This window comes from Pipistrellus hanaki, assembly GCF_964339955.1.
Source record: "Pipistrellus hanaki genome assembly, chromosome: 1".
Taxonomy (NCBI): domain Eukaryota; kingdom Metazoa; phylum Chordata; class Mammalia; order Chiroptera; family Vespertilionidae; genus Pipistrellus; species Pipistrellus hanaki.
The window spans coordinates 133961471-133983541 of NC_140503.1; the positions used below are offsets into that span (position 1 = coordinate 133961471).

The window sequence follows — 22071 nt, forward strand, 5'->3', positions numbered from 1 at the left end:
CAGGGAGAACAAAGGATAAAATACTTAACTATAGCAGTGTTTGACTATATTCTGCACATCGCAGTGAGATAACCTGAAGTCATTTGCAAGTTCCACCATTTCTTTCTTTCTTTTTTTTTTTTTTTTTTTCCAGTCAGGTCAAGTTTCTAAGCTTTTGAAATCTCCGTTTTATGGCTAATGAAAAGAAAATAGGATTCTAATGAGTCTTCTATCTACCTACTTCAGGACTTCTGTGAAGTTCAAGTGAGATGAAGCACGTTGAAAACGCTTTTTTCAACAAACATTTGTTAAACTGTATAATGTTGGTACCTGGCTATAAAGCAAGTTGTGTTCATGGGCTGAAGAAACTCCAAGGAAGCTAGTCGCTAAGGAAAGGAAGCCAGGCATTGCTATGTGATGTCATTACTCAGCGCCCACAGCAACCATTTCTGGGCTGGGCTGGCCTATGGGCCACAATTTGCACCATGGGTTCTTAGCAGCGTTGGCTGTGATTTGGTGGGGTGTTGCTCCAGGCTGGTTGTGGAGCCTGTGTCCCACTTGGGGGAAGCCGAGTGTTGGTTTGTTGGTGCCAGGGCCATAATACCATTTATTTATCTATTCATTTATTTAGTAAATATGTTTTCATTGATTTCAGAGAGGAAGGGCAATGGAGAGATAGAACATCAGTGATGAGAGAGAATCATTGATTGGCTGCCTCCTGCAAGCCCCCTAATGGAGATTGAGCCCGTGACCAAGGCATGTGCCCTTGACCGTAATTGAACTCGGGATCCTTCAGTCCGCAGGCAGATGCTCTGTCCATTGAGACAAACTGACTAGGGCAGTGCCATTTATTTTTTACAGGGCCACTGTGTGTCACAGCAGCTCCTGCATTGAGTGCCTGCCCCCTGGTGGTCAGTGTGCATCGTAGCTACCGGTTGGACGGATGGACACTTAGCCTTTTATATGTATAGATAGATTAGGGTTTGCATTAGATGATTTTTCCCAACTGTAGTTAATGTAAACGTTCTGAGCATGTTTAAGGTAGGCGAGGCTAAGCTGTGATGTTAGGTAGGTCAGGTATAGTAAATGCATGTTCAACATATGAGATTTTCAACTTACAGTGAGTGGGTTTATGGGAACATAACCCCATCATAAGTTGAGGAGCATCTATATAGCTTTTGGACACCTTAACTCCAGCAGTCCACCAGAATGCCTATTACATATGTATTCTTGCCCAGCTGCCTGTGAGTGAAATTGATGTCCTGTACATTCTTAATGAAATTTTATTTCAAATTTTGGCAAAGCATAGGGATGAACATATTGCATGTAAGTGTACTTGTAGGAAACTTGAACATCTTCTTCAGAGGAGCACAAATTAATTTATTTACAATTTGAAAGCCTTTGCTTCCTCCAGCTACTTAGAGCAGTGATTTTCAACTAGTATCCGCGGCAGGCACAGGTAAGTTGCAAGAATTTTTAAAACATGCAATACATGACTCAGGCACTGACCTCTTTTCCCTTAAATTGTCAAATGAAAATTGACAACAGCCAACACAATAGCTGTCCAGTGTGAATGAGTCAAAATGATACCTTTCATTTTTTTTTGGTCAGATCCACACAAAAAAATACCATTTTTGATGCACTTAGAATTTTCATAGTTTATGCGTGCCATGAGATGAAAATGATTGAAAATCGCTGACTTAGGGTATCATCTGAGCCAGGGAATCTCTGTGAATTCAGCCGATCCACAGATGTCTCAGAGATTTGGGGCCCCATTCTGTATCAGAGTGGCCATGACTCACAAGGCTTTGCTATACTTGGTAAGTGAGAACAATACCTTCCAGGTAAATACAGGAATGGGATTGGTTTGGTCTTCTTTCTGGTGAGAAAATATGTCCAGAGATTTCTGTTGAGCTTGCAGTCACTCAGCAACCCAGGAGCCCACTGGGTTAAGATGTAGCATGGTGGGAGAGGCAGGAGGCGCTCCGTTGAAAGGCAGACAGATGAGGCTTTCTGGAATGGGAGAGCAGGAAGTTGGATGGCAGCTGATTCCTTCTTCTAAGCTGAGAGGCTGTGGTGAGTGGAGAGGAGAGGGAGGAGGCTCCAGAGGAGGCCTAGTCCGAGTCTCTGGAATATTCTCCGCAGCTTGAGAAAGAGCTGCTGCTGTTTCCAGGTGCCACATTGCCAGGCGGGAGAGAATTCTGTTCTTAAATAATAATAACAACATGGACAATGTAGATGGTTCACAGTATTGGATTTTGTGCCCATTCTGTGGTCCACCAGAAGGCACCAGGCCCATCACCAGCTTCTTCCCACTTTTCCCTCGTTTCAGCTCAGTCTTGGACAATTTCCTGTGGTCAGCAGACAAAGCCTGCTTCTTCATGTGGTCTTACTTAAGTACAGGCGATTATTAGAAAACAATTCCCGGGCCCCGTGAAAGAGCGGCCTCTCAGCTGACTCAAATGGTGGGACTGCGGTTGGGATATTAGGAAGAATTAGCACAAATTGAGAGAGGTGATGCTCTGGCAGCAACCCCAAGCCACCAGCCACCCAGTGGCTCTGTCTGAGCCTGCAGGCTTCTCTCCACAGTGTAGGTGACACTCGTCAGCTCTCCGGCCCATGCCTTAGTCACTTGTAAGCTAAATTGGACACAGACAGGGAATCATCCCAAGGTTTCAGGCAGCTGGTCATGTTACGTAAATCATCTTTTCCATATATCATCATCTAGGTTCCAAACCATAACTGTAGAACTACTGAAATTATGAGCCAGGTGGTAACTATTTTGCTCTTTGTTTTATAAGTAAGAAAACCAAGGCACAGAATGACTGTATGATTTGCTTGGAATTCCACAGTTAGTTGAATGAATGCTGAACCATGACAAGAGCCTAGGCCTGCCAACCCACTGTCCCACGGTCCCACCGACATGCTGTCCTGTGCTTCAAGCCTCCATGTCACCTTCCTGGCCCCTCATTCCCATTTTCCCAAAACAATCTTATGATGAAATAATATTTTAGTGAATGTCACCTCTGATTAGTTTTTGTAAGGTATATTTGCATTTAGAGCTATTTAGATTTAAAGTGAAATAAAATTAATAATTCAGTTTCTCAGGTGAATTAGCCACTTTCAAGTCTTTAGAAGCCACATGTAACCAGTAGCTACTGTATTGACAGTATGGATTATAAGACATTTCTGTCATTGCACAGAGGACAGAACTGATGCAGGATATTCTACAGAACACAAAAAGTACAAAGGATAAGAAAAAGCATGTGAATAATAAGACTATTAAGTACCAGTGAGATTAGCCATCTTTCTACAGAATTTTTTCAAGACAAGGCATCTTTGTGTGTTGGTTTTGTGTTTGAATATCTTCAGGATGTGGCATTTTATGTATTTTTTCAGCATCAATATAATTATTTATAGCTACTTGGCATTTCTCATACCTCTTTTGTAAGTTTGTTGTCCTTCCTTTTATGTAAATAAAGGAGATGTTATGAGAAAGTTGCTATCCAAGGAACTCAAAAAAGAACAAAAATATCAATTCCTTTGTTTTCATTCTCCAAAAGAAAACGTGCAATTCTCTGGGCCTTATAAAAACTTGCTGTCCTGGAAATAATAATAATTAATAACAATAATGCATTAATTTTAATCAGTTATTATAATTTTAACATTTTACTGCTTAGAGGAACCTCCAAGCATTTTGCATATCTTCTGCTGATCTACTTTTCTTTACTCCACGATGGAGTAGGGAAGTAGGTCAATGCCTGTGCTGAAAGCAGAAAGTAAGCACTCTCATTTTTCCACCCAAACACCGTTATATTTCCCTCTTGGCTCTGAGAATGATATCACCCGTGCCCACTGGCTTAGTGCTCTCTAACTTGTGGTCTGGTTCCATATGGCATCTGTCCGGGAGGAGCCTTATAGTTGGCTTTTTGCCAAGAGCATAAGTGTAATTGGCACTCGGGATCTTGTTGCAGTTTGTAGGCTTGGTGCCAGCAGAGATGTATGTGCCTGTTCCTAGGGCCTGCACGTGGCCACTGAGTCCATAGGAAACATCCCCCTAGAGCAGTGGTTGGCAAACTGCGGCTCTTTGGCCCATTGAGTGTGGCTCTTCCTCAAAATACCACGGCCTGGGCGAGCCTGTTTTGAAGAAGTGGCATTAAAAGAAGTTTAAGTTTAAAAAATTTGGCTCTCCAAAGAAATTTCAGTCATTGTACTGTTGATATTTGGCTCTGTTGACTAATGAGTTTGCCCGAGAGGAACCCAGTTTATGGAATATTGAACCATGACTGTTGGCCTTCACATCTTCGTTTGTCCAGATTCTGCAGGCACCTCTTCCAAGGTGGGTGACATAGGAAAAGTCACGTTACCTCCATGGCGGCTCTTAATTACTTTATTTCCAAAACGGGGATAACGATTTCAACTTCCTGGAGCTGTCCTGATACTGGATGTCAAACACCTGGCAAAGGTTTCTAGAAAAGAGTAGGCCCTCAATAAATATTATTTGAATTTGAATTAATTCCAGTACTGTAGTGGGTGCTGAGGAGGTCTGGGGAATGCAGAGAAGCGAGCTAGTCTAGTTTTCTAAGCATGATATCAGATTCTAGTACCCCACCCTGCCCTCTCAATCTTACTGAGAGTCTTGCAGAAATTTGGGGTATTTATTCCCATAGTCATTCCTCTGAATAGTACATTGGCTCTTCATGGCCTCTGGCAAGTACCCCCAAAGGTTTAATTGTGGGACACAGTTTTTGGCTTACTTAAAAGTGTCAGTGCTGACAGCCCCGTGAGGACAAAAGAAGTCAAGTCTCTGCTAGAAATGAACCTCAGCCAGGCAGAAAGTTGGGAGTCCAAAGGAGGAATTTGTGTGCATTAGAACAGTTAACTAGGCTATTGCAATACAGGGGTGTGTGTGTGGGGGGGGGAGGGGGGGATAGGATTCAGCATCACATGGATAGGGAGGGAGAGGAGGGGGACCGGCTGTCCTGTAGGGAAGCTTTCCTTGAGGAAGTTGTACTGTTGTAGCCATTGTTGAATTTATTGTACTGTTGTAGCCATTGTTGAATTTGTATAACAGCTAGAGGTCCTTGGATTTACTTAAGGAACACATTGTTATGCAAATATGATGCAAATATTTGGGATGGTTGTTTGCAAAATGCAAGTAGTTAGGAAGGGATTTAGATGTGGATGAGAGGCACTCTTTGAGGTGACTGGGAATAGAGAGGAAGGGGTATCTGTGAAGGTGGAGACAGCTATGTGATTAGTGAGGAAACGTGGGCTGTAAAGTACTCCTAACAGACCCTTCAGTTCAGCGTGTCTCACTGATAGAAAGAGGACAGGGGTGTGTCTTTCTTGCAGTGGTACCTTTAATTTGGCACTGGGGTTCCAGGGACCCAGTGTGTTTTGCTCTTGGCCTTGTCTTCTCATAGGCTTGCTGTGAGGTGTACACGCTCAGTCAAAGGCTGACCTGATGTAATATTTGGCAACATGATGGATTAGAAATATTTTGTGCTTTGGGCCTAGGTTTGAATTCTGCTTCTATAATTTATGAGCTGGTAATTTTAGGAAAGGAACTTATTTCTTAGATATTTGCATCTGAAAATAATACTTTCACCACAGTTATTATGAGGGTTAGAAATAATGTATGTAAAGTAGCTAGCATACTAGCTTATAAGTGCTCATTATAAGTATCTAGCTTATAAATGCTCATTAAAAGGTACTTATTATTTAGGAGATGAGTTGTGTTTGAGCCTATTCTATGAGAAAATTTGGAATGAAAAGTAGACATTTCAAGTGTGTCACAACTGCAAAGAAGAGATTAAAAATAGAAATAGCTAACACTTACTAGGCACTTACTCTGGGCCATTTCCTGTACGAAGCACATGACTACAGGAGATGAAGTCCCTATTCCCATTGTACAGACGAAAGGTCTGAGCCCAGAGTCACACAGTTAGGAAGCGGTGGTGCCATGATTCAGAGCCCATGCCATGAGCTCCAACACCCCACTGCCTCAGGGCGATAAGAAATCTTCAAGCATTTCTGAAGTATGGCTAATGGAAAGGGGGTTATAAATATGGAGACCGGCAACTTAAAGACTAAAGGCATAAGGGATATCCTCCATTTCTCCTCCTTTATATGCACCACTACGGGTGCATTTTTTGAGAAAGTAAAAATGCCCTCTCATTTGGAGAGAGATTACGGAATGGCATGCTCTAGAATTCTAAGTTTAGATACTGGGACTGGTATACTCTCTCCTAGCTCCTTCGTTGTACTAACTGCTCTGTGCAGACAAAATGCAACAGCCCCATTTTGGAACTTCCGTTCTCTGTTAGCTGAGACCTGTGGCAATGCCTTCCTCTTTTCATTCTGGCTCATTGTCAACAGCACTAACCACAAGTCCTTCCTGCCCCAGAAACAAGTCTTGCCACAGTCTCAGCTCTCACGGAGTTGTGAACACTACATCCCGTGCTGGGTAGGACTCTGTCACCTCCACCCCACCACAGTTAGCTCTGTGGGGTTAAAGTGTTGATTGAATTCTCGAAGGGTGATTTGAAAAGAAGTAAAGGTGCACGGGAACAAGAAGATAAACGATTGATCTGTAATATAAACAAGCATTACGTTACACCGTTACACTTAAATTGTTGCAAGAAGACTTTGTGCTCAATATTTTATTTAGCAGAACATGGTTTATAACAATAAGGTTGATTAGAGGAAAAACCTCTGAAAATGTTTCAAGCTACACAGTTTGATTGTTTATCTCACGGAGGAAAAAAAAATAGAGTGGTAAAATAGGGTGAACGGAAGAAGTAGAAATTAAAGCCAGGCCCTAGTGAAGGGTATTTGCCATCATTTTGAATACCTTATTATTATAACCCCAAAACTACATTGAAATGACACCTGCCAGTTGCAGTAAGGTTTTAGTTGATGTGAGCCCTTTTTTTACCTTTCTGCCTCTTGGGCTAGGGGCTCCAGGGTGATCATGGACCGGACTCTGTAGGTGTTTTGTCTGCCAGGTATGACCTTATTTAGGTGCATTTTATTTTCACTGGCTGAGATGCTAAATAAACCAAGAGCGCAGCTCTGCAAACGAATGCTGCTCAGGGCAGTCAGCCCTGTCTCTTGGCAGAGTAGGTGGGTTTAGGGAGCATTCAGAAGATGGAAGACAAAGAGGATATGTGATTTTGCTTTATTATTTACTGAAGGTCAAATGGGGGGAATCTCAATTAAAAACTGAACACCATCATTATCATGTTTCATGATGGTGACTAGAATTGCAGGCTCTCTTCCAAATGGGGGCTTTTTAAGTCTTAAGGAAGATGGATATGCAAAGGCTTATGTTCTTGCTTTTTGTATCATCCCCAAGTATTTACTGAAGCTAGGAGAAGAAAAGGCAGATTTCCCTCTTCTCTCTTCCAAACGTGTGATTGTTTAGAACTCAAGTGCAACATCTGGAAGTCAGACACACAGAGAGCAATTTATGGAGTGTGAAAGATTTGAAATATTCAGTGTCCTTTAGCGGGAACTCAACTTTCTGCGGCTACATTTTTTTTTCCGGCACAAAGCAGGCAATTCTGAGATCGCCTTTGCCTCCCTGAATTAAACCCTTTGTGCCTGGGTCCCATAAACAATGTGCTTTTTTAAACGGGAGCCCCCCTCCCCGCCCTGGCCCTCTTCTCCAGCATAAGCAGCCAATCGGCTGCAGCCAGCCGCATTGCTGGAGCACTTTCCATTCTGAGCAGCAAAAACGTACTAATTTGATGCACACATGGATGCCTCGCGCACTCTGCAAATTCATCCTTCAGCATCTTGCATTAGTCATCTGACGGACTGCCAAGTGTTTCATTTTCTTTTCATGTGACTTTATCATTATCACCTCTCTTCTCCTCCCTCCCCCCCAAAAAAAAAATTTCCAAAGAGGGGAGGGGAAGGAGAGAAATCCAGCAGAAACCCAGCCCTGCCTTTCTTTTCACAAGAGAGCCAGCGTGAGGCTGATAAGGCTGCAGATGCATTGATGGCAGCCTTGCAGAACAAGACCTGCACTTAACTTGCAGCTGCCTCCGAGCTGGGTTTCAAGATGTCCACGCCCCGGGTGACAGCCGGCAGCGGGGCGCTGCCCGGGGCTCGGGCTGGGTGCTGAGCAGCAGCAGCCTGCAGTGTGAGCCCGCCCCTGCCTGCTGCCGAGGAACAGCCCAATGGTGCCTGTGCTTTGTTTTTAGTTCATCAAATGTCTACGACTCATTAGGCACTTTGCCCCAGGCTCCTCTTCCTCCTCCTCCTCCTCCCCCCCCCCCCCCCCGCCTCCCTGCCCCCACCCCACCCCCTATTTTTTTTCTTCCTGTCCCTCATCACCCTGCAGCCCTAACTCTGGCTCCCGGTTCCCTTTTTTGACAGTAACGGCACAGCCAACAAGATGAACGGCGCTTTGGATCACTCCGACCAGCCAGACCCAGATGCCATTAAGATGTTTGTCGGGCAGATCCCCAGGTCCTGGTCGGAAAAGGAGCTGAAAGAACTTTTTGAGCCTTATGGAGCCGTCTACCAGATCAACGTCCTCCGGGACCGGAGTCAGAACCCTCCCCAGAGCAAAGGTACCGTCCTCTGCGGGGCGCACGCGGTCTGGGGCCTTGCGGGGCGTCCTGGGCATCTCGGGAGGGAGGAGGGAGAGCTGTGAGTGGGAGCCGCCCGCTGCCCCTGAGCCCGGGCCAGCCGGGCTCCTCCCCGCGCCCCCGTCCGCCGCCCGGGCAGGTGGACGGCGCTGGCCTGGGACGCAGGCGAGGAGGAGCGGAGGGAGGGGCGCGGCCGCGCCTCTGTCCAGGCATGTGATTGCTCTCCCTCCTGAGGAGGTCACTTTCTAGGCAGCACAGGCTCCTCTCCCCTCCCTGGTGGAGTGCCTGCCTCTCTAAGGAATCCTGTTTCTCAGTCTTGCATTTCAGGAGTAACTCTTGCTGCCCCTGCCTTCCCATGATTGCTCCTGTAATTACAATTGCATTTCACTTTTCCGTAGCCTGTGGGGATCCTGACATGCCTTACAAACAGTTAGTGTGATCCCACTGGCCTAAGGAATAGAGGGCACACTTTTAGGAGGGATGTCAATGACTGGGGTCTAGATGGGCATCTTTAGGTGAAGTACGCCTTTGGGGGCGCGGGAAGTAATACCCTAGTGGCCTGAGATAGTTAGCACACCTTCCAAATGCTTGTGGTCTACGCCCTTACCAAGGCTGAGACTCACGTGTACAATCCGGTGGTTTCTGCTGCCTCCATTTTAAGATGAGGGTGATGTTGGGAGGGTGGGGGGGGACAGTTGTTAAAATAGAGAGAAGCCAGAAGCCTCTGCACACGTTGAAGCTTCGGTGTATGTGAAGCTTAGGTGTATGAGAGCCGTCCTTTGCAAGCTCTGTGCAGACTGGATTTAACTCCTCTGCTGCCACTTGGTCTCTGCTGATAGGTTAACCTTGCTTTAGGAATTTTGTTCTTTCTCTGTTCTTGATCTCTTGGTCTTTCTGCCAGGGCTCCTCTGTCTTTCTGTGGGTCCGCATTTCCTTTTTCTCCGTGTCCTTCCTGTCTCTGTTATTTTATTTCTGTGTGGCCTCTCACAAGAGCTCCTGCAAGCTCATTAGTGAGCACATGAACATGAGCACACGCTTTTCTCTGAGCCTCTTTCTTACTGTCAAGGTGAAGGGATGGGACTGAGTAATGAGGAAAACGCTGATGGTCGTGACTCTGAGAAATGGGTCATCTCTTGTGCCCTATAGTTGCAGAGATCTGACAGGACTTTTTTAGAACCTTTTAAGAAATTTAAAAGGCTAACACGTATTTTATAAAGGTGAACAGACATAACTTCTGATTACGTTCATGAGGCTCTCATTTCCTATCTCAAAATATAATCATGTATAGTAATACCAAGCATACTTTCAAAAGAACATACATGAAATTTTGTCACCACATACTTGGTTGTCCCTAAACTTGAGAAATAGGAAATTAGGTATATAAAACAGAAGGATTAAATCCACCACAAATTAGGACAACATTGAAAGAGCCTTTCTGAGTCGTATTCCTACACTGTTTACCTACACGTTTCCCGAATGGAAAATACTAGAATTAGGTTTTTGATACTTAACCCCTACAGTCTCCTACTTAGGAAAGACAGCATAATGCCCTGGACTGGACTTAGCAAGTGAGGGGCCCCCCCAGCTGTGCAGAATGACACCCACAGGAAACTAGGCCAGAGGCAGGAAACCAGTGCTTCAGAGCAATAGCCACCCTTCATCCTTGGGTAGGAAAATGTGTCTCCAAATTTTAGCAAGTTCCGCATTTTTCAACATGTCCTCTGGTAGAATGCTCAACGCTCATTTCTTGCTATGATGCCTGGTTACTTGCATTTTATCTTTGTATTCTACATGTATTACTTTAGCCAGAAAGACCTTTTTCTCAGTCAAGTGAGTACTTGTGAATGGCTTAGTTCTTCTACCGTATTCTCTCTTTTTTCCTGATGTTCCTCTAAGCATCTCTTCATCAGGGTATATTTGAGACTATACACTTCCCTAATTTCTTTCACTGGGTTTTGTAACTAACTTCATTAAAATAGTTTGCATGAGCCCACAGTCTTGGAGGAAAAGGGTCACCTGATAAGGGCTTTTGGAGCCCATGCTCTGTACCAAGTCCTATGTGAGAAGTTTTACATATGTTCTCTTCTTTGGTTCTTACTGAAATCCTGAAAGTAGTGATATTAGTCACATTTTGCAGAGGAGGCTCAGAAAAATTAAGGAATGTTAGCCCAGTTTATGCAGCTAAAAAGAGGTTGAATAGAAATTTGAGGACAACCCATCTATTGTATCTTCATGTGCTCCGTATACCAGCTTGCTTCTTCCTGAGGTAAGACCACAAACCAACTTTGTTCTGCTTCATTTCAGGGTTAAGTGAGAGGCCTTCTCCTTGACCCCAGTGTTCCCAGGTGAACAGAATGGAACTTTGCCCTTTAAGAGCAGGGTTGATGTGTTTCTGTCTTTGTGTTTAGTTTTTATGCTCCTGGGTTTAGATTGAACATCACGCCAACCTATGGTATCATGGGATGCAAGTTACAGATGAAATCATTCAAATCTTACCTTTGGAAAGATAGGTCAATTCCCATTACTGTGAACTCCAAGGCTCACATCAAATATTGCTTGACGTACGTGGGCTGTCAGCCAAAGCCTGAAAGGGTTTTTGTTATACAGACATCTCTGTTGTAACAGTATTTGTTGTGATGGGATTTGAGCTGTATAATGACATTCCTCTTGGAGGATTACAGGCCTTAGCCGCTTACGTGTAGAGAGCAACAACCACCGTTTTACTTTACACTGATACTTGTGTGTGTCATATGCCATTTACCTGTGTGTGTGTAAAGTAGGACCCCACATTTACGTTCGTCCTGACTATACCAGCACAGTACAATTATCATGTTTTCTCATGGCTGATATCAGAGTTTCAGAAGTTAGAATTTTGAAGGCATTCTCTAAATGTAGTTTAAATGATCTAAGTAGGACTTTTGGAGTGGCCTTGATTCATTGCCTTGCTGATATCAGTGATTCCAAGGAAGGAGACAAGGTCAAGGTATTCCCTAATCCAGGTGAAACAGATATTTCTACCACATTGCATCTGATAATCTGTTTAGTCTTGAGGCATAAAAACTTTGTTCCATTTTTGAAATCATCCTTTAAGAGTTAGAGCCTAAGCTATCTGTTTCTTCTCTTTACAAATGTACTTGTTGACCATGTAGGCTCAGCCACTCAGGGGAACCTGGCTAAGTCAACTATCCCACCTATAAGGGCTTATGTAGAGGATATCTTATTCCATGATTATTGGTCAAGTATGAGAAATACCACAATAGTAGTTAAGAGCATGGCTTTTAAAGTCAGACAAGCGTAACTTCAATTCCTGGCTCTACCACTCCTGAGTGCTGGCCTTGGGCACATTACTTAATTACACCAGAAAGTGGGAACAGTCCTCAGAGGGTTGCTGAAATGGAGTTACATGCTTTCATAGAGCTGGAATATGGTAGGTGCTTGTGATGGTGGTGGTGGTTACTATTACAATTATTATCATCATCATCACTGTTCTCAAGAACTTGAAATCTAATAGGGACAAAGAGGCCAGCTAGTACACAGGTAACTAGAACCTAAAAGAATATGAAATAAGAGGAAGCAAGAAAGAGATGAGCATATTTGAACTCTGGAAGTTCAGGGGAGGAATGAATAAATGAATAATTAAAACTACCACGATAGGAAAAGATGGCATCTCTACCACATCTTGAATGGAAAAAAAAAAAAAATTTTTTTCAATAAGTAAAAACAATGCTGGACATTGCTCATGGATAAACTGGCCTGTTTCAGGAATAAAGGTAAGAAAATGAAGGCTTCTGGGAACTATGCATTCTCCCAGAGTCCAGAGGAAATGTGAAATTCATGAAATGAAATGGAAGATGGGAAGGTCATGGGGTCTAGAAATATAGACTCGGTCCAGTTCTTAGAGGGCCTTAAGCCTCAGGCTAAGACATTTGAATTTTATTTGCTAGACGATTGCGGGTCTGTGAAAAGGGAGGGGCTGGGAGATTGGTGCAGTGTGTTATCTGAAGTACATGGAGTTAAACAGGGAGGCTGTTTATCTGTCATGGCAACAGAGAGGGCGGAATTGAATGGCACAGATGTGACCGGGTGAAAGGAAGGAGACTTGATAACTAAATTGAAGCAATGTTGACCAAGAGATTTTGGCGTAACTGGGAAAAACGGAATAGCAGTCAGCAATGGTGGGGACAGGGGAGAGAGGAATACTCAGTTCAGTTTTGATGTGTTGAGTTTAGGTGCCCCAGGAAAGGCAAGAAGGACGCAGGCCAGGAAAAGCCATTGGACTTGGCGGTTAAGAGGACTTGAGAACGTGGAGGTCGGGCTTGGGAGAGGATTGCTAGGTTTACGTGCAGGCCTGTGAGTGGGAGTCTGCCCTTTCTGGGAGTCTGGTCATAAAAGAAAGAGAGCTTAGATACAGCTTGTTTTTTAAACAAAAGATAAGAAGGCAGAGCAAAAAGCGATAGTGAAAGTGTAAGGATGATAGGAATCAGGGTCCTTATTGAGACGGGGGAAGTTGGCTGAAGAGCACATGTGAAAGGGCGGAAAGATCCAACATTTGAGACAGCCGGGCAGTTAGGAGGAAGTAACAGAGATCGTCAGTCTAATGGGGGCGGGAAATAGACACTCAATACCTTCAGTCTTCTCAGGAGATAGTACATTTCTAAGAAGGTCAGGTGGAGTTGAAGACTGAAGAAGAATGGAAATGGAAAAGGTTTAAAATGATAGCTTTGGAAAAATCTGATAGGGGAAAGAGCAACAGGATGGACCCACTTCCCCTTGGGTTGTGTGGATTTGGAGTGGGCCCTAGCTGTGTGGCTCTGTGACTGTCCCTCAGTGGGGGAGCAGAGAAACAGCGTCATAGGAACCTGAGTTGGAGTTGACCAGGACAGATGTGGAGAAGGTCAGGAAGGGCTCTGTGGTCTAAGGTAAGGAAGCTAATGAAGACAGAAGGCAGCTCTTGGTCTGGAGGAGAAGGGGAGGTTGAGGAGTTGGAGATCGTGGATAAGGGACAGTGGAAGAGGTGGCAGGTCTAGATGGTGTTCAGTGAGACAAAACTCAGAACCTGTAAGTAGTTGGGACATTCTGTGTGGTGGATCATCACTCTCTTGATATTTTAATTTTCATCAAATTTGGAACCCAGTTTCAGAGCTCCCTGTAAAAGCTTACTCTAAGGACTGCTAGTTACCTATGTCTAAGCTCAGTCGGCTAGGCATTGCTCATCCTTTTGCAGAAAGGAACACTTAGGAGCCCGTGCTGAGTGATTAGAATAAAATCATTTGGCATTTCAGATTGGAAGGTGAAACCGACCCTCGGCCCTGCCTATTGCTTCGTTGATCCCATTTTACCCTCTCTTTGGTGACTTTTCAGCCAGAGAACCAGAAACAGGAAGTGGCTTGTGTGGACTCTCACTGCGTGCCACAGGCTTGAAGGACAAAACTTCCCTTTTTCTAGAATTGTGCTCAGGTCATGGCATAACTGTTTTGCGGCTACAGCCCTTACAGTGCTTGGAGCCCAGAGTTTTCTGGGTGGAACAAAGATTAAATTCATGGTTCCTCTGGGAAGGGTTATTAACTTTAAATTTCCAAAAAGCACCTTTTATAGTGGTTCTGATGCTGTTACCGGTTCTTGTTCCCGATGGTCAGGCAGCAGTTAGGGGGACGAGGGGACTGGCCTGGACAGCAGCTCGCCTTCCATAATTTGATGCTTCTCCCCACCTCCACTGAGCTCAGACTGTGACAGAATATGAGTCCCTTCTTTCCATCGTAAAGGCTTGACTTCAGTCTTCAAGAATTCATTAATAAAATCCGAGTTTGTCCTACCCTCTCCCAGTTCAGTGCAGTGGAAGCGTCTCTGGAGGATGAGATGAGATGGCCTGAGTTAAGAGGGAGAGGGGAAGAGGAGGAGGCTGAAAGGCACCCACGCCTAATTTCACTCATTTCAGAACTGGGCAGGAGAGTTTTCTGTGCTCTGGTAGAATGAGAGCAGGCCCTGGAAAGTTGGGAGGCTTACCAAGTTCTATCACAAGCTAGTTTAGAGAATGTGCCTCAGTTTGTGTTTTTTTTATCCTTACAATAGCAATAATACCTACCTCTGAGTTGTCTGACATATTCTGTGAGAGAACAATGCAAATGCTGCTAGCCTGAAGGGAGTTGATAATCGTATAAACTTTATTATTCTTTAAAATGTGAAAGGTTTGTAAAGAACATTTTTGACCTTTTTATTAAGGGAATCATATTGGAGGAGTGCAGTGGCAGCAGAGAGGTTCATTTTCATATTTTATGTCTTCCCTTTATTTCTAAAAAAAAAAAAAAAAATAGAAAAGAAGAAAAGAAAAAGCACTGTCAGAAACTTCCCTTAAGTAATAGAAATGGACTTGAAGCCAGTTTTTTAAAGGCACTGTCATCTTGAAATCAGTAATTGAGGAAGAATGGAAAATGTAGGCAGATGAGCCAATTTTACATGTTAATGCATACAAGCAAGGGATGGGATTTCTGCCCTGAATTTCTTGAAAACAAGGGTTGCTGCCCTAGATTTTCTGGGACAGTCCCAATTTTGTTGGTGCTGCCTCCGTGGCCTCCAGGAAGGATGCTTTTCATCCTGGATTAATTTTACGTTAACAGAAATCACTGTAACTTATTATGACATCCTTTCTTTGTTGGCTGAACCAGGTCCTACTGGTTAACAGAAACACGGTCAGAATTTTTGTATTCATGCAGGATCCTTATCATATCCTTGGAAGGGATAGAGTTATGTGTTACATTATATAGTTATTTTTAAATTTTTAATATTTTTTTTCAAAATGGAGGTTTTGATTCTTTCGACTAACACAGGTTGCACTCATAGAACTGATTGAGATAAATGAGAAAGATTTTAAATAACTCTTTTTTAAGTTATAGTGAGAACAAATCTCTTTAAATACAGCCACACCCGGTGCTTAGAGACTGGTTCATGTCTGTCCTGCACAGAGCTGGATGTCTGTTGTTTATATCAAAGAACAGTTTCTACCCTGCCACAGAATATCTCTCCTTGGCACATTTTGAGTCTTACATCTCTGTGGAGAAAAAGTGGAAGTGGGGGAGGGGGAAGGGACAGGGAGATAAAGAGGACACACCAAAAGAGCCCAAATCAAAGACAAAAAGAAATTTCTGAAGGCTGCTTCTAACCATTTTGTTTCCTTCTCCTCTGCCTTGAGGACATCAGCTGGTCCCCAGTCCTCTTGTCCCCAGTGGACCTGCATTTCTGGCATTAAAGTAGCAAAAAAAAAAATAAAGAAAATGGCTCTGGACAAAAGGAGGACAGACTGTTGGAATTCCTCCAACACATACTATAGGTGGAGTGAAAGAGCTTCATCTGGGGCATCTCACCATGTGCATTTCTCATTGGTGCATTTACAGTTTGCTCAAAAGTTTGTGTGTGTGTTTTTTTTTTAAATATATTTTATTCATTTTTTACAGAGAGGAAAGGAGAGGGATAGAAAGAAACATCGATGAGAGAGAAACATCAGTCAGCTGCCTCCTGCACACCCTCACTGGGGATGTGCCTGCAACCAAGGTACATGCCCTTGACCGGAATCGAGCCTGGGACCTTTCAGTCTGCAGACTGACGCTCTATCCACTGAGCCAAACCGGTTTCGGCTGCTCAGAAGTCTTAGTCTCCTTTTATTTGTACCCAACAAGGTTGCTGGACACTGGAGGTGCTTCACCATCAGTTACACAATGGTACCACTCTGGGTGGCCATCCTGTGGGTCATTATGAAACCAGCCGTTTGCAATGAGAGGTCCTGTTTCCTACCCTGAAAGAGAAGTGTTTCAATGGCTAATGCTATTAGTCACTCTGAACACATGTGCTTCACCTGGGAATCGGCTTAGCGTGACCTGCTCTCACTCACTTCCACTCCAGAGGCCCCAGATCATCAGGCATAGGGGTTGCAAGGTTTCCTTCCTTCTTCATACTTTGCTTCTAATTAAAATTTAAAGTGAACCATAGCTAAGTTATATTTTAGAAGTGTTCAGAAGGCTAGGATTAAAAATACAAATAAAATCACATACCTTTTAAGGAAATTTATTATCTGTAAAAATTCCAACCGTAGTAAAATGCACAATGCTCTTAGTGCAGTTAGTACCATTTTCTTATCTTGTGTTCATAGATTCTTAAAGATCTGAATATTCATTCCTGGACAGATGCTAAAGAGATTTCGCCTTGAGGTCTCTGGTTCCTTGTTCCTTGTCGAAATTTCACTGGTCCTCAGCCCTTTCATTCTCATGCTTTGTTTTCTAATATTGGCTAGCCCAAACCTCTTACTAAGCAACTCTCCAGCAAGATGTGTGTCAGGGTGTACCACCGTGAAATGGAGAACAGTCATTATGATCTTCAACACCATTGGAAGCTAAAAAGGGATGAAGAGAGAATTGGCCAAATGGGAAAAAGCAAAAACTAAACTGAAATAATATGATTTAGAAAAGGATTGGTATAGATTATATGCTCTGGTAACAGAAACAATGCTAATGTTTTGGCTTTAAAGACAATTGGTCAAAAGATTTGAAAATGTTCTGGCTCAAACTGTGAAAATCAATGGAAAATCATTTAGACATTAGGTATCTCAGTGCTACATTAGGTACCACACTAGAGAAATTTGCAGTGAATTAGATCAATTAAATGTATGAAAGAATCTGGTTCTTCAAATATCTAAGGATATTTTCAGATCAGTTTTGGTGAGCACATATATGGAGAAAGAAACCTGGAGAAAAAAAAAAAGGCACATGTGGCATGATGGATTATGAAGTACTTGGATTTCACATGGCCCCTTTCTGCTGAGTCACACTGACACATAGGTAGCAAAAATAAATAAAATAAAACAGATTTCACTATAAATGGAAAAGGGAGCTAGTTAGCTAACGGGCAGGTTATAATGGTTAAAACTAATGGGTCAAGGAGAATGGGAATGGCAATTGAAACACCACAGGAATTGGTATTGGGATCAATATTTTTCACTTTCTATGTAAATGACTGAGAAAGATGTCCCTAATCCAGTATCCACGTTCTGGCATTAATTCAAATTGGAGAAACCAAATTGGAGACATACGCCCTGGACAGTAATCAGTTTGAAGAATAATGGAATGAATTTCTCTGTTTCCATTAGAGGATCAGAAATTAGAATTCGAGAAATGAATTAAATGATTGAAACAGAATATCCACTTATTACAGTCTATTAATGACCCAGAATCTATTCATTTTAAAGTATTTTGGGATCTATTAGGCCTAGGTAGGCCAGGTTCGCAGCCTGACTTGTATGTGGATCAAGACCTGTCTCCCCATAGTCATCCTCAGGGTTGTGGCAGATGAGTCCATGAAATGTTGCTCTTTTGTTTCCTTCTTTTTAGTAAGGTAAGAAAAAAAAAAATGCTTTCCCAAACTCTTATGGTTTAATGAGAACAGCACCCAGCATCCTAGCTAGACATGTAGAGAGAGAAAGAGACATAATATTAGGGATAGTGAAGGTCATAAAAAACAAGGCCTCAGACTAGTTAATGGTCATAAGGCTAAATATTACAAATGAAGATGCCAGACACCAAGTGTTAAGGAGCTGGTAATTCACCACTTGTCACCGAGTGCTTTTCACTCCTATGTAGGCCACGGTGCCCAATATTAGGACACGTTACTGAAGATATATCAAGGAGCTGGAGGTGTTCTGAGGGAGAGCAGCATGAGTCTCTGAGGTCTGGGAAGGTGAGCCCAGATGGAAAGGTCAGAAGGTTAACTTAAAAGGCCTGAGAGCATCGAGTCACAAGAATGAAAAGAGGGAAAAGCTGTAGCAAAACATAAAAGGAAGGATCATGCTTTCAAAAAAGTTAGAAGAGAATATGATTGAAGTTTTGAAGATGCTAAAGTACAGTGTGTGAGGTTATATATATATAGATAAGCTCTTTAAATTAATGCTAAACCCCAGGATTCTGCTGCTTATACTTGAAGTGTTGGAAGGGCAGGCAAAGTGCAGAGTTTGAACCAAACTTTTACACAGAAGAGGTGGTGAACTTGGAGAACATGATGAAAGTTATGGAGACGGTGGGGGCAGCTAACAAAGATCCCCAGGAGTGGACCTCTGTCCAGAGCTCTCCCAGGCCTAATGCCCAGCTCTTTCATAAGAGGAATTTGGATGTTAGGGTAGCCATGAAAGCCCTAGGTTCCATTTAATATTGAATTTCATGTAGAATAGAAAAAAAATGAAAGGGATGACCTAGACAGTTAAGTATTTACCAAAGTACCAGTCATGTGGCAGTAAATACTTATCAGCTCCTAGTGTATGAAGGCATTATTCTTAGTGCTGAGCATAGAAAGGTGAGCAGACCACGTTCTTTGCCCCAAAAGGAGAGAAGGTAGTGGGTGCTATGAAAGACAGGACTGCCGTTTTTTGGTGTGTTTTTCTAATGGAGAGCCAGCTTTGGGTTAGCAGTGCCAGTCTGAGATAGATAGATATAGATATAGATATAGATATAGATATAGATATAGATATAGATATAGATATAGATATAGATATAGATATAGATAGATATATTATAGATAGATATAGATAGATATAGATATGAGTGTGTGTGTGTGTGTGTGTGTGTGTGTGTGTGTGTGTGTGCATGTGTGTTCTCCTTTGGAAAATATACTCAAGAGGCCTCAGGGGCAGAGAATCCAGTGCTATTCATACAATAAAGGTGAAATGAGAGTGTTAAGAGAACCCGAGATCATGTGAGGTAGGAGTCCGCCCCTTTCCCTTTCAGCAACATGCCCTGTACATACTTTTCCTCCTTCATTCTCCTCCCTTTGCAGGCATGGGTAACGTTTGGCCTGTGGGCCCTAAAAGGCCCACAAGATCATTTAGTCTGACCCTACCAAGGCATTAGGGTGGGTTGATAAAATGTTTGACCAAATATAGCTATTTGATTTTTAGGTTGATAATTTTGTTTGGCCCACAAGTGATGTTATAAATATCCAAATGGCCCTTGGCAGAAAAACAAGGTTTCCTACCCCTGTTTTAGGGAGTATAGGATAAGAAGAGGATACAGTTTCACTAAACAAATCTTTCTTGGGGTTCTCCATTAAATCTAAGGATGTATAGTTTGCAGTCCTCCTGTTAGCATGACTGGGATCTTGGTAATGCGTTAGCTGACCCTTACTACCCTCCTCTTGTGAAACAGTGTTTGGCGCAGGATCCTGAAAAGAGAGTCCAGCTGCCACCTGATAGAGCATCCACTTGACCCCAGTAGCCTTACCCCCCATGGGAGGAACTTGCGTACATGTGCTCATACATAGTTTTCAAACTTTGTGGTAACCCCGCGTTTTATTTCTTTGCACATCTTTTCTTCAAATGGCTGTGTCCACATAGCAGACTTGTGAGGAATAAACCGTTTAAAGAATAGTAAACATTAATTTGCCTCATGTAGTGCCTGGGGGATGGTGGGAACTGACTAAAGGATAGTAAGTCATATATGATAGATGTAGAAGAGGAAGACAAAGGTGAAGAATTCGCTGAGGCAAAGTGGTATCTCGATTTTGTGAAGTGTATATTAGGAAGGGTTATTTTTAAATGTTTGTGCACAGAAACCTACTAGTGCTTCTTTCTCAGCTAGTTTGCTAGAAAACATTACTGTGTCCTACACAGTTTAAATCAGCACTCTATGGGGAAAGAGAAAGGCCTGGTGGGATAAGGCAGGGGAATCGGCAGTCAAGAAAAACAATGGCCGGAACCGGTTTGGCTCAGTGGATAGAGCGTCTGCCTGTGGACTGAAGGGTCCCGGGTTCGATTCCAGTCAAGGGCATGTACCTTGGTTGCGGGCACACCCCCAGTAGGGGATGTGCAAGAGGCAGCTGATCGGTAACTCTCTTTCATCGATGTTTCTAACTCTCTCTTTTCCTCTCTGTAAAAAAATCAATAAAGTATATTAAAAACAACAACAACAACAACAACAACAAAAACAGTGGTCTCCGGGGAAAGAGTGTCAGAGTTGGCAAAACCAACATTTAAGACTCAAAATCAGACACCCAGAGATTCCAAACCTCAGTAATTATTCAGAATTTTTTATCCTAGTGTCCCGGCCCTGAGGACAGTGGACTCTTTCAGAATAATTACATGTTATGTTATCTTGCTTTGGCCCAAACTTCCATGGACATTCTATAATCACGGGAGGCCTCATGTGATGGTGCACAGCACATTGGACTGTGTTCATATTGCACTAGACTTCCTGTTTGGGGTTTTCAGGTGTGGTTTGCTTTTATCTTCAGCACACAGAGCTTTCTGTCTGATTTGTTCAAGTTGACATTGTAGACAAGTGGACTAAACTCCCATCAACAAAATGTTACTTTTGAGTTATTTTTGAAAGGGTATCATTTTTTTTTTTCATTCTTTTACGTGGTGGCCTCTCTTACTGTCAGCTGCCCTCAGTTTTGAAGATTTGCGATTGGAAATAGAGCAGCATTCTGTGGCCATGAAGGGAGTGAAGTCTACTGACTGCCAGGGCAGGACTCTCTCCATCTCCTGAACTTGAACCATTCTTATGAAGATCATTTCCACACAGGCTAGCTCCTAACCCTCCCCTGCACCTACCCTCCCCTTCCCTGATTCTAACCCAGAATGACCTCAGGTTTCAGAAGCCTATGTGGGGTCACTCATTTTGGACACAGTATCATTAAAAGAGTCACAATGTGAAAAGGAACTTTGCACATTAACATCAGCTTTTGTACATATGAGCATCTCTCTCTCTCTCTCTCTCTCTCTCTCTCTCTCTCTCTCTCTCTCTCTCAAAAAAAAAAAAAGTTATATTATGAAAGCAGCCTTTACAGGGGACTTAGAGTCTGTTTAGTAAAGGAATATTGCAATAATTGATACCAACTCTGAGTAGTTTTATTTAAACATATAGTTATTGAAATCTAATAAAGCAGTAGAGTTTTTACTTTTCACTTTCTGTGTTGCTTCTTAAAGAGTCTCTTAAGTCAGGTTGGTTGGTGTGTTTGTTTAGTTGGGTGTTTATGTGTGTGAATTTTATAAAAATAATGGTAGGTTATTCAAGAGAATCAAAATGTTTGCATGAGTTAAGAAAATGAAAGAGCATTGCTTAATTTGTACACTCCACCACTGCTCAAGAGACACACCCTCCTTTCACACTTCCGTTAGGGAGGGAGGAAACAGACCCTCTTGGTTTCTCTGTCTAGATTGAATCAAATACTTCAATGGCAAAGCAGTGAATAGTGCTTTTGTTGTTTTAATTCTCTATAGGATGCTGATGAGTGTCCAGGTAAATAAGGCGTTTGGACCATTGTTCTTGCCCCTTCTTTTCAGGATTCATCAATAACTTGTTCATTTGGGTTGAGAATGCAAAGTAGCCCAAGAAAGGTTAAAGGGGACCTTTCTTGGCCTTCTCTGCCCAAGAGCTTTCCCATTGCTGAGATGGAAGCTGATGGGAAAGTGTCAGGGCCCTTGGCGGCTCTGTCCGTCTTTGGCAGCTCTGTCCGT

At 43.0% G+C, this 22071-nt stretch overlaps 1 protein-coding gene across 34 annotated transcripts in view; it reads left to right on the plus strand.

Annotated features, from left to right (window-relative positions):
* The window catches only part of CELF2 (CUGBP Elav-like family member 2), a 526216-nt gene that overhangs the window by 356358 nt on the left and 147787 nt on the right, over positions 1–22071 (plus strand). For 32 of the 34 annotated variants that reach the window (XM_084888498.1, XM_084888508.1, XM_084888526.1 and 29 more), the window contains one exon: positions 8368–8564. In XM_084888498.1, the coding sequence (XP_084744624.1) occupies positions 8387–8564 (178 nt within the window). In that variant the 5' untranslated portion in view covers positions 8368–8386. Of the gene's footprint in view, positions 1–7940; positions 8172–8367; positions 8565–22071 lie in introns of those variants that run through there. The other 2 variants (XM_084888512.1, XM_084888524.1) reach the window with 2 other exon arrangements.